General features: G+C 38.5%; 1 protein-coding gene across 1 annotated transcript in view; it reads left to right on the top strand.

The window, feature by feature from the left end:
- The first annotated feature begins 1,948 nt into the window (after positions 1–1,948).
- The window catches only part of CREG2 (cellular repressor of E1A stimulated genes 2), a 64,082-nt gene continuing 52,340 nt past the window's right edge, over positions 1,949–13,690 (top strand). Inside the window, exons 1-2 of the mRNA XM_027874192.1 lie at positions 1,949–2,508; positions 5,253–5,422. Coding sequence (XP_027729993.1) covers positions 2,056–2,508; positions 5,253–5,422 — 623 coding nt within the window. The 5' untranslated portion in view covers positions 1,949–2,055. The remainder of the gene's footprint in view (positions 2,509–5,252; positions 5,423–13,690) is intronic.

The raw sequence follows: 13,690 nt of genomic DNA, 5'->3' as shown, positions 1-13,690 counted from the left end.
TCAATATGTATCCTTTCCTTTTGTTCATTTTCTTTCCTTTACTGTTATATCTCCTCCTGACATTCTTCCCTTACTCTTTGGAAGAGGGTACATAAGAAGAGGAAAAGGAAGGAAGGTTGGACAGATGCACTTCATGCTTGGGTAATGGTACCTGGTGCCCAGTGTTTATAAGCTGATTTTGTGTAGGTCAACTTAAGACCTTTTTAATTCCAGCTGCAGAAGTCAGTTTTTTTTAAATTCCTTTGATGGCTATCCTGGAGCCCTGTAGTACAGGTTATTAAGAAGAAAGGTAAAGTCCACAAGGGGAGAGGGGCTGGAAATGAAGTGAGTGTATGACTTAGACAACATTGAAAGATCAGAGAGTGAAATGCAGAGCACTGAAAGAAGGGACATCTTGAAATCCAAAACCTGTTAAAAATTCTGAGTTCACCTTATCTCTTCCTTGCATTTAAAATGAACATGTTTTTGAGGACAACAACATTCCAAATAAAAGTTTAAGAGCACTAGATTTGGAACAAAATGGTTTGAATCTTGGCTCTGCCAATTACTTCCTAGAGGGGGGGAGCTTCCGAAAGTCACTAAACCCCTATGGGTCCTCAATTTCTTCACCTATAATATAAATTTGGAAATATGTTTGACATGATTGCACATGTATAATCTATACCAAATTGCTTACCATCTCAGGGAGGGAGGAGGGAAAGGAGAGAGGGAGAGAATGCGGAACTCAAAATTTTTAAAAATGAATGTTAAAATAGTTGTTATGTGTAATTGGGGAAAAATAAAATACTATTAAAAAAAGAAGTTGGACTAAGTAACTTCTAAGATGCCTCAAGCATTATGGATCTCATGATCATAATCCCAATATCAAAGCACATACCTAGCAAGACATGTTCCAATACTTCAAAGATAAAAACTTCCAGTAACAACCTCTCTGTTGTACTGAAGTAGAATGATACCATATCATCTAATGGGAACATTAGACTGGGAATCAAGAATCTAATTTCAGCTAATTGTGTCATCTTAGGCAAGTGGCTTAACTTCTAATTTTTCCTCATCTGTAAAATAAGGGAGTTAGATGAACTAATTTCTAAGATATTGTGATCTTCTATGGCTCAGGTAAGGAGAGTACTAGAAAAACACATGAAAAACTGCAATTTGTTGGTAAAAGAACTATGCTCAAAAGTAATAATGATAATTTGTAAATGATTTTGGGATTAGATGGGGATGGGAAATCAGATTAAGGCTACCAAGCTAGACCAGCTCTTGGTAGAGTAGGATTGAGAGTTGGAAGAGAATTCATATACTCCAAATTGCTCTTCTTTATAGTTCAGGAAACTGAGGCCCAATTGTTGGGAATATTACTGAGGAGATTCACGTTTCAGTCAAGAAATCTCTAAGATTCCAAGGTTCTATAAACCCATTCCTTTCCCTTATTTGCTTTGCTCTACTTTCATTGAACCTCCTCCACCTTCCTTTCTTTGGCTTCCCGTTACAACCACCAAGGGCTATCTAGAAGGGGAAAGAAGTCACAAAAGCACAGCCTTAAAGGAGCATAAGAGGGGGAGTTTTCAAAGTGAGGTCCTCTGATTCCAAATTCAGAGTGTTTTCCACACTCTCAGATTACCAAGAATAGAGATAAGCAATTGAAGTGTTTAAAGGGTTTAACGTTTAGAAAATAATCAAAGCTTGTGAGATAGGAACAAATTGTTACATAATGTCCCTCTCCCAATATGAATCAAATAAAGCTGACATTTGGTGGCTGGTGGGGACATCCCTCTACCTTCAACCTCTTAATCTGAGGGACTCTTACCACCAGCAAATTAGTTAGTTCCTTGTAGGATTGTAGTGGGGGCTTCAGATTCTTTAACCAGCTCCCTCTTGGATTTCTGGTGCTCAACCTGCAAGGTCCCTGCCCAGAAAGCCCCACAAGGCTGTTTAATTTGTCAATTTGTCTTCCCATTGCCTTCTCTCTGCCACAGGAGGGTGCTGCGATCATTCCAGAGGCTCGGGTTTGGCAAGACGGCGTGGGTCACAGCGCGGAGTGTTTGTTACAAAATGTCTGTCTTGTGTTGTCACAGGCTGCTGGGGAGAAGGATCGCGTTCATCTCCTGGCTCTTCTGGCTGCTTTGGTGCAGCGCGATGCTCTCTCCTGTCTGGGGGTATGTGATTGTGAGCTCGGTCTCCTGGTCAGTTACCAACGAGGCAGAGGAGGAGCTGGACAGCTCCTCCAACGAGGAGGCGCTGCCTTCGCTCCTGGAAGACACCACGAGCATCTGGAAGCAAAGCTACTCGGCCTCTGTTTACAAAGAAGACAGCGAAATGAGGTCCAGGCCAGAGGTGGGGAGGTCCAAGCAGATCTCTTCTCCTTCCAGGATGTTTTCCTATAGAAGAGAAAGTGTCAAAGGGACAGGCAACCTTCCTCCTCACAAGCAGATCATCAGGACTGCCCGATTCCTGGCTCACACTAACAGCTGGGGCTTTTTGGCTACTGTATCTACCCAGGAAAAGGTAAGTCAACATATCCTGTACCAAGAATTTAACATTCTCCCTCTTTAAAAAACAAAAAATGAATAATTTAAAAAAGCCAGAAAAATAGCCTTTACCCACTAGCAGCTCTAAGGGAGGGGTCTGCAGATGTATTGATTGCAACTGACTGCTCTGTGAGAATCACTATACAAACAAGCCTCCCTGTCTAGGAAATCATGCAGCATGTAGATGAGACAATGATGTGTTGGCATTAACTCATGTGTTTTCATACTATTTTCAAAAGACACAACCTTAGGATTGAATTTGACTGCCTCTGAGAAATGTGAGCTGTCCTGTAAAAGACACAGTCTGAGCAATGGAGCAAGACTGATTCCATTATATTGGCAAAGTATAGGACTAAGATCACTGCCAGGCTCCAGCTAGGTGTAGTAGCACCAAGGATCTGAGTTTGAATGAGCTTCCAGGGAAGGGATGCAAAAGAAGAGTCCAACCAGAGGCCCCATGGAAAGACTGACTCTACAGGCAGACAAAAGTAGTCAACCTTCTATCCCAGTTGCCCACTAAAACCAAAAATCTTCCATTGCCCACAACATAAGGAAGTGAAACACAGGAAACAACTAGAGGTTTACTTGAATTTAAAAACCATTTCCAAATTAATCATTTTCATTCCTGATTTCACGGGCTTCCTTTCTTAATAAATAGTATATATTGAAGTTTACAAACATGATGAAAAGCTATTATTAAAGAGCAGGTTTTTTCCCTAAACTTAATAGGATATAAATATGAATCAAATGTCAGAGAATCTTCTTCTTTGAAATTATAAATAAAATGATGACTTGCAAGACAAGTGGTAATTCCATCTGTGGGTTCAAATGGCATGAATAAATAATGAGAATTTAATTCTCACAATATGGCTTGCAGAAAGCTTTGAGGGAATTAAAATCTTGGCATTCTTCTACATGTTATGCCACAAATAATTCCTATTTCACTTAAATGACATTATTCAATCCAAATAATGTAGAACTTGATGTACAATTTAACAAAACATAACCTGATAATATTAAGAGGTAGCATTTACATAGTGCTAATTTAATGTTTGTAAAGCACTTTGCACATACCTCATTTTATCTTCACAACAACTTTTGGAAGTAGGAGCTATTATTATCTCCATTTTCCTGATGAGGAATCCAACCAGACAGAAATTCAGTGACTTGCTCAGGGTTGTATAGCCAGTAAGTATCCGAGATTGGATTTAAACTCCTATCTTCCTGACTCCAGTTTCAGCGCTTTACCCATTGAGCTTAAGACTAGAAGGCAAGAATTGTGGTTTCTATACATAATGTTACCAGAGGTTATATATGTTAACTTGGGCAAATTACTATATCTCTCATGGCCTTAGTTTTCCAACAATAAAATGAGGGAGTCTGACTGTGTGAACCCTAAATCATAATTAATGACAAATTATCAGTTGATCTTGATTATATCAACTTTTGAAAATATCACATTTAGTATGAGTTTCAATGGGTCATGGCTAAATACTTGATATAGTTAACAACTCTTTTTTGCTGCCATATGCGCACCTGAGGCAAATTGAAATATATACTGGATCTTGGGTAAAGATCTCAACCTTTATGTATGATTAAAAATGCAATGCCAGAATGACATGATGCTGGCTCATGTTACTTAGCATTGTAATAGTCTTTCTTTTCAATTTTGACAGTTAAAATTGTATCCTATCATAAAAAATGAGAATAAGAAAGTCTACAAATAGTTGTATCACAGCAGAGGGCTTTCTAACAATGAATTTTCTTACAAATTTAGAATAATTCTACACTGTAACTACCCACTCGGACTTTAGGGCCAAGAGAACTTTGTTTCAGATCCTGCCTCTGACACCAGCTGTGTGACTCTGGGCAAGCCACAACCCTCTCAGTGCTCTAGGCAACTTTCTAAGACTGTAAGTTGTGAAGAAAGTGCCAAAATGAAAAGGTAGGGAGTGTTCCTCATTGAGAACTCCCTACATCTATTAAATCATAGGTTCAATTTCTGTTCTTATCCTTAGCTCTACACCTAACCTCATAACTTGACACCTAACAGACCAAGACCAATCCCTACATTTAGGCATCTATGTGATAAATGGAGAAAATGATGATCCTGAGTGACCAAATCCATCATAGAATAGCATGCTTTCTAATAACATTTTCCTGGTCATATGACTTCATTATTTGAATTAGAAATCGCTTGCTGGTGAATGACCAGGGACAAAATTGACATAGTATGCTCCCATAAGTACTAGCAAACTCAGACACTTTTTCTCTAATGTCTTGGCTAATGTGATGACAAAACAATGAATAAATGAGCAAGGAGTCATGCCTTAGGGGGAAAAGTGTAATATGAACAAACAAAAAGCTCCTGCAATCCAAAGATTGGATGAGATGACGAATCCAGAAGCTAGTCCTCTGTAAGAACTTAGAGTTAGGTGAAATTCTCAAGTATTCTTAAGCCAGCCACCAAAATCTTAACCATGATATAAGTGTAGGGGAAATAGTGGGATTAGAAATCACTTTTCCTTGATTAATACATCTGTACAAGAGTCACTCCCATTAAACATCAATGAGATAATGTAAAATCTGTAACACTTATATCACTATATAAATGTTATTATTGTCATTGTTATTCAGCATCCCGACTGGAACATCTCCTAATGGGGAATAGAGTCTCAGTCTGTAATTCACTAATAAAAAGTTTTCCCTTATATTTGTCAGATTAAGGGTGTGCCCTTTGGGAACTGCTTACCCATCAGTGATGGTCCCTTCAACAACAGCACTGGGATTCCCTTCTTCTATGTGACTCCAAAGGACAACATTGTTGCTGACTTGATGAAAAATCCAGTTGCCTCCCTGACCCTGCCAGAAGCAGCAGGAGATTTCTGCAGGTAGTGTGGATTGTCTGGTGTCACTGGTGAGGGTTCTTATTTCCTGACAGTTTGGTACGGCTGAAAACACAGCACAATTGTTTCTCATATACAAAGCGATGTCTCTACTTACTCTAAGAGGATTGGGGGAACGGGTCCAGACTTTCTAAAAAAGATGTATAACCATGGTGCTTAGCAAAGGAAGGGTGTGTTGATGGAGAATGAGGCATAGGACCATAGAATCACAGATGTAAAGCTAGAAAGGACCACATAGGCCATCTAGTCTTAACTGTCCACCCATCACTCCTTTCACCACTTCCAATTTTACAGGTGAAGAAACTGGTTCCCAGGGTGCTTAAACGATTTTCCTAAACTCACAGAGGTAGTAAGCATTGGAGGCAGGGTTTAAACCTAGGTCCTTTGAAACCAAAAAGCATTCCACTTTGAACTACCTCACTCAGTCCTGCTGTGAATAGAGAATGCATTAGAAAACCTGAATTCTCTTGCCTTAGTCCAACCTGCTTACTATATAGATGAGTTAACTGAGACTCAGAGAGGTTTAGGTGACTTGCTCCAGGTCACTCAGTTAGTAAACAGAAGAGGGGAAATTCAAACCTAAGTCCCTGATTCCAGATCCAAAGCTCTTTCCACTGAATTGCCTGAATAATTTGGTATTGAACTGCCCCTTTTGAAATCAAATGAAAGCCTTTCAGGCATATTCTTTTTCTTTCTTTTTAAAAATTTATTTATTTATTTTTAGTTTTCAACACTCACTTTTATAAGATTTTGAGTTCTAAATTTTCCCCCTTCTTCCCCTCCCCACTTCCCAAAACAACATGCAATCTGATATAGGCTACTCATGTATTAAACCTATATTCATCCATGTAATATTAATTAAATTATGAATTCATATTCATATTAATTAAATTATATTAAACCTATTTCCACATTAGTCAAAGTTTATCTCATTTCAATTCAATAAACATTTATTAAATGCCTACTATATAACAGGCTTTATGCTAGGCTCTAGAATTTGGTTTGGACCAAGCCATCTACTATCTACCAATGCAATACAACAACTGTTCCACAACTCAGTCTTAGAAAGTTGCCTTGGACACTGAGAGATTAAGAGACTTACCTAATGTCACACACCTACCATGTGTCAAAGGCTGGACTTAAAACCTGCTTTTCCTGACTCCAAGGCTAGCCCTCTTTCCACCATGCCATACTGACTCTTCAGGCTCTGGGAGACCAATACAAAATTGAGATAGACCTTACCTTCAAGGTGGGAAACAAGTACACAGAGGAATAAATGCATAATATTTAGAAGTAATTTTAGGAGTGGCACATTTATACCAAAACGCCTTCAGAAATGTTCTCTTTCACCAAGTTTGTGAGAGATCAATTAATCTAAAAGCATTTTAAAAGCTCCTACTATGTGTCAAGCTAGGCTCTGGGGCTTCAAAGAAAAAAATAAAATAATCTCTGCTCTCAAGGGGCTAACATTCTGTTGAGGAGAGGGCAGGGATAGTACAAAGGTGATCTCTAAAGTCCCTTCCACCTCTAAATCTTGTGATTCTAAATCACTGAAGAATATGTTCCCAGCTCCAGTGCTTCATGAGAAGTGAGATATAGTGAAAAGAACACAGACGGGTCCAGGAATCTAGTCTCAGTATTGTTACTAACTACCTACATCAACTTCTGCAAATTATTTTTATTTTCTTATACTTTATTTTATTCGAGGTCTTTTTCCTTCTTCATGCTCTTGAGGGAGCATGGCATAGTGGATAGACTGCTGGACTTGAAACCAGGAAGTACTGGGTTCATAATCCTTCTGATACTAATTAGTTTTGTGACCATGGGAAGGTCACTTAACTTCTCTAAACCTCAATTTCCTTACCTGTAAAATTAGGGATTAGAATCAGTGTTTTTGGGACAGCTAGGTGGTGCAGTGGACAGAGCATCAGCCCTGGAGTCAGGATGACCTGAGTTAAAATCTGGCCTCAGACACTTGACACTTACTAGCTGTGTGACCCTGGGCAAGTCACTTAACCCCAATTGCCTAAGCAAAAAAAAAAATGTGTCTTCTATGATCTCTTCTGTATCTATCATCTTATCATCTTAGTTTATAGAACTAAAATTCCATAGTTCTATAATAAATATGGGGCAAGAAACATACAAAACTCACACAAATAAAATTATTTATATACTGATGACTATTATTTGTATAATAAAGGCAGTTCTACCTTGAGTGGTCTTCAGTTTCAGTATGGGTTCTCCTTTCATCAATATGCATCTCAACTTCTCTATGCCTTCTCAAAGCAGTATTAAACTGAAAATTTGACCTAGATGAGACTATGTCCATAATAACAACTCATATCCCTGTTATTTTTTTTTACAGTTTACAAGGCCTTTCCCTAGTATGATATCAGTTGTACAATTTTATTATTCCCATTTATAGAAAAGGAAGCAGCCTTAGAGTGATTAAGTGACTTGCCCAAGGTTAATCAGCAAGTGTCAGACCCTCATCTTCTGGCTCCAAGCAGTATTGAGAAAGTAATACTGCTAGAGCTGCCTCTTCAAAACACTTTTAATCAGTCTTGATATGATGTCTTGGAATATTGACAAACTTGGATAATAACAAGCTTGACTGGATAATGCCAAAGACATCGTCTAATCTATTTCCCATTATAAATGGAGCAAAGCCAGAGAATGCCACAAGTACTATTTTATGTGATTTCCCCCCCTCTTTTGGCCAGTCTATTTGATGCAAAGCATATTCCCATGATCCATTTCTGAACCTCCTGGGGACTCTCCCATCTCACTGGGATATGGACCCTTACTTATGCCCTAAAAGCAGCTTTTTATGGACTGTGATCTCCTGAGCTCTGAATCCTGAAAGTCCACATTCTAGAAGATTAACAATATACAAATTTTTCATGATTACAATAGAATATGAGGTGGGTAATCAGCCTGAAAAAGAGAATTGCTTATTGGCCTGTGCCAGACAAAAATTGTCATTTGAAGGCATTAGCCAGCAGCTGTCACTATTACTTTCTACTGTCCTGAAACTCTACAGTCGAAAGATTTGGGAAGGGTAATGTTGTTAGCTCACTACTAGTAATTGCTTGGTGCCAGCAAAGAAGTATGGTGGTACAATCACTGAATTGACTAGAGTAAATCAATCAATAAGCATTTACTAAGCACCTTTTCAATCTTAACTATGATGCTAGCTAGACCCTAGCGATACAAGAGATACCAGGCCCAAATGGACCTGTCATCTTATTTATCTGAAAGTTTCTTCTGATGATGCTAACTGCAACCCATTTTCCTGATTTCCCTATGTAACACTTATCTGTGTCCTCCCATAGATTCATCATAGGAAGTCCCACTTCTCTTTTTATCACACATTTCCTTGATGGTATCTATTATTCCTTTTCTTTAAAGTTCCTCCCCTCTGTTACAGCTTGTACACATCTACCATGTGCCTCTCCATTTCCTTCTCTGTGATATTCATTTTTAATTCTTCAGAGGATGTTGTATCTCATATCTTGAGGCCACACCAACATCAGTAGTGCTGGTATTTTTTTAAATGGGCCTTTGTTGTGACCTGAAACAAATTAATTTACCTCCTCAGCCTCAGTTTCATAATCTGTAATGAAAAGTTTGAAAAGGTGTGAGATTCAGTGATCATAAGTGGCTTGCAGAGTACAAAACATATGCCACATTATAATAACAACTTTCACATATATAATGTCATTGAGGACATATATAATGTGCCATTGAGGAAATTTCCTCTATCAATGCAGATAAGCACCTGTTCTATACCTTATAGCCTTAGACATTTGCCTAGGGTGCCAAGAGTCTCTGTGATTGACCAGGAATATGTAGTTAGTATGTTTTGTCAAGACTTAAACATAGGACTTTTTGTCTCTAAAGCCATCTCTCTATCTAATATGCCACACCAGCTCTCCCATAGTGATTTATGGTTTTCAAAACACTGTATTAATTTACTAATGAAAGCCCTGTAAAGTAGGAAATACTAGCATTATAATCCCCATTTTACATTTTAGGAAATGATAGCTCTGAGGGGTTAACTACAATTACAGTTAGAATCATATCCTATCACATAGTATCATGGAAAGAGCATTGGTTCTAGAGTGAGAGGACCTGGGTTCAAATCATGCTTGATGTTCACTATCTATGTGACCTTTGGCAAATCACTTAAGTTGCCTGGGCCACAGTTTCCTCATCTGTAAATGAGGGGATTGGATTAGGTGGCCTTTGGGGTCTCTCTAGCATCAGATCTATGATCTACTTCAGTATTTCAAGGATCAAAAAACGCTGGTTTTGGAGTTGGTGAATACAGTGACTTTGTGCATGTTTTATATTGACCTGAATTGACCTGCTTCCCCCTCTCCACGTAGAATTTAGATTTCTTGAGAACGATCTCATTTATTATTTTTGTATTCCCACGACCTAATATAATACCTACCAACAACCAAATGATTGTTGAATAAATGAATAAATGAATGAATGAAATGACTGTAACAGCTGCTTGTTTGGGATATTAGAGGTTAATTAGTAAAGCTCCAAAATAATCAGTTCACCCTTTATTCATTCCTCCTCACTTCACCTTGGCTCAAGGGTTATCTGGTGAGACTATAATTCATTTCCAAGTGTCTCCAAAGTCTCTCAATCAAACAAAGGAATTCAGAAATTACTTTTTTATGATGATGAAGGCAAGCTGAGGTTATCCAGTCCCTTTGCCTGCAAAAGGAGGAGATATTAATAGAATGTAAGCCCTTTGAGGGCACGGATTGATTAATTTTGGTCTTTCTATCTCCAGGACCCAGCATGGTGCCTGGCCCAGAGTAGGCAGTTAACAAGATGTTTGGAGAATTGAACCAAACTATACTAAAAAAAATGCAGACATAATGTGCTATCATTCTGTTGAGCTGATTTCCCTATCGACCTAAAGCAAAAAAGGGGAAAAGAAGAGAGGGTCCAAGGGAGGGACTTTTAAATATACACGGTATCTGATAGGACAAAGAATGTTATGTATCTCCTGATACTATGTTACGATTCTCTTTATGACAGATAAAGTACCTTCAAATAATTCATCTCAATGGCATTTGTGGGGCTAAAAGACCATGCTAAGTGTCCATGGTACCCATAGGAGCTGAGGAGGAGGACATCATTGTTCCAAACAACATGTGTTATATTGCCAAGAACGAGAATATTCTATGGCCACTGATGCTCTTCAGTGGGAAAGTAGGGGTAGCGGTGGTGGTGGTGGTGTGTAGAGACAGCAGGAGGGCTGCAAGGACCAGAATTTAAGAATACCTTGAAGGACCAAACTGCATCAATTTTTGCCATGCATTTGCACATACTAGAGATAGTGGATGAAATTTTTTATTTCAAAGTAAAATGATAAGATCTGCTTGTCATTACTTGTATTTAAAGATCATTTGCACAGAAAAGAGAAATACATGTAAATTCTAGTAAAATCATTTTAAAAATTATTTTTCATCAACTTATGTGATGGACTTATCTGATCTTTCTGCTAATCATTGTTCTTCTAGCATTGACTCCCCCTTAACCATCCTGGCAATGATTCTAACATCACAGTGGTGACACTTTCTGGGGACATCCTTAGGAGTGGCTTGTTACTGTTGCTAACACCGACATAACACTTAAAGGTTTACAAAGTGCTTTATATGCTTACATGTCCTTTAGCAAGAGACCAAAGCACCAAGCCCATTCTCACGTGCTCCATGACTTAGCTCCTGATAGGCATCCTTTTTGGTTCTTCCATCATTCTTAAATCATCATGATTACAAATAGGTTTATGGGCTGAGCCTCACCACCAAACTATAGAACCCAATCAACTAGAAGTGCCTTATAAATAAACCTATGACTGGCATGAGCCAAGGCAGAGAACAGGATGTGAGGATAAGATTCAACGGGCCCTGCAGAAGAAACTGTTGCAATTCAAAGGAGTTTGAATTATTAGCTATTGTGAGAAGGGAGATCCATGGCATGGCTTCCAAATCATTTCTGTATGTACAGAAGCTGTCACTCCTATTTATATTATCAATATGTATCTCTAAGAGTATACATATGTGTAGTATGTACACAGTGCATATATAATCTCAGCCTTATTTATTATCAGCATATATAGCAGTCCTGGTTTTCATGTAGATTATCCCACCAATATATTATATGTATATATTATATAATTTTAAACAGAGTATACAGGTTTTCCAAAAGGCTTATTGTAGTTTTAAGTTATCAAAGTTTTTGTATGTGTACAGATACACAATATAAACTATGTATTTACACATATATGTACATAAGCTTATATATGTACCCCAAACACCCCATCTTCTTTAAGTCTTCAATTTTATCCCACTCTCACTCTTTTGTCCTTACCTCTTATTTTGTTGGAATAATTAGAGGGGATCTAGACCAAGTAGATCACTTTACAGAGAAGGAAACCAAATGCAAAGTAAATCAGTAACTTACTCAGGGTTGCTAGGCAAAATAGCAGGGTCAAGATTCCAACCCAAGTTCCAGAATCCCTAAGATGGAAGGGACCTCAGAGGTCAACTAATACAACTCACAAAAAAAAAAATAGGAATCTTCTCTATGATATTCCTGGCAAGTGAATATCCACTATCTCCTTGAAGAGCTCCAGTAGTGATGGGGAACTCATTATTTCCTAAGGCAACCCATTTCACTTTAGGATTGCTATATCTTGTTAGGAAATTTTTTTGTTACTTGGATCCAAGATCTACCTCTGTGGCTCCCATCCTGGGTTCCTTCTTCTGCCCTATGGGCAAAGCAAAACAGTTTATCCTTAAGCATGTCAATCACGACCCACCTAGGTATTTCCTTCTCCAAGTCTTCTGCCTCCAAATTCAGTACTCTTTCTACTACATCACAATGCCTCAAGACTGAGATCATCTATTATTCATTCCCACATCTCCCTCTCCCTCCACTCTTCTAAATGTCTCTATATCTTCACACCTATTATTATCTTTCCTTTTGATCTCAGTAGCTGATGTAGCTCTTGGGCCCCTACTCAATTTTTTCTCCCTCAGTGGTTTCTTCCAATCCCAAGGCTTCACTTAACACCTTTATGTTCATGATTATCAAATATACACAGCCAGGCCTGATTTCTTGTCTTCCTCTATAAAATGAAGGGGTTATGGGGGGAGGGGGTAGAGCCAAGATGGTGGAGAGAAAACTTGTCTGAGCTCTCACCAATTTCCCTTCGAAACAATGTTAAATCAAGCCTCTAAATGAATTCTGGAGTGATAGAATCCACAAAAAGGTGAAGTGAAACAATTTTCCAGCTTAGGATAACTTAGAAGGAATTCAGGAATCAGAAGGAAAAACCTTCGTTTTTCTTACATGGGTAAAAAAAAAACCACAGCTCAGCACAGTCTCCAGGTGAGACAGCAGGGACTCTCAGCCACAGAACAGATCAGCAACCAAGGCCCCTCTGTCCTGGCTTAGCAGGCAAGTGGCACAGCAGGCCAGCTATGAAGCTTCCAGCCTCAGTGCAGAAGGCAAATTGCCAGCCCCAGAACCCTGGCAAAACAGGCATGATTAGGCTGGGACACTCCAGTGTAGTAGGCAAGCCACCAGCACCTGAGGCTCCCCTACCCCTAGGAAAGCCAGTGACCAGGCTCCTGGCACCCACTGGAAAAAGCTTAAGTCAATGCCCCCTGTGTCCCAGGAGCAGAGGTAAACTTTAAAAGTCAAGAGATAGGCAAAAAAGAGCAAAAAAATAGAAAAGAGCCCTGACCATAAAAAGCTACTATAGTGATAGGGAAGATCAAAACACAAACTCAGAAGAGGACAACAATGTCAAAATGCTTACATACAGAGCATCAAAAGGGATATGAATTGTTCTCAAGCTCCAAAAGCCTTCTTGGATTTTAAAAATCAAATAAGAGATATGGGGAAAAATAAATGAGAGTTATGCAAGAGAGAGTCAACAGCATGGAAACAGAAGGACAAAAATTATCTGAAAAAAGCAATTCCTTAAAAAATACAATTGGCCAAATAAAAAAAAAATCCACTGAAGAAAACAATTCCTTAAAAAGTAGAATTAAAAAGTAGAAATTCAAATGGAAAAGGAGGTACAAAAGGTCACTGAAGAAAATAATTCCTTAAAAATTAGAATTGGGAAAGTGGAAACTAATGACTCTATGACACATCAAGAATCAGTTAAACAAAATCAAAAGAATGAAAAAATAGAAGAAAATGTAAAATAGC

Source organism: Vombatus ursinus, unplaced genomic scaffold (assembly GCF_900497805.2).
Source record: "Vombatus ursinus unplaced genomic scaffold, bare-nosed wombat genome assembly UNPS02014805.1, whole genome shotgun sequence".
Taxonomy (NCBI): Eukaryota; Metazoa; Chordata; class Mammalia; order Diprotodontia; family Vombatidae; genus Vombatus; species Vombatus ursinus.
Note: the sequence above shows the minus strand (reverse complement) of the source record. Positions and strands in the feature narration are given on the sequence as shown.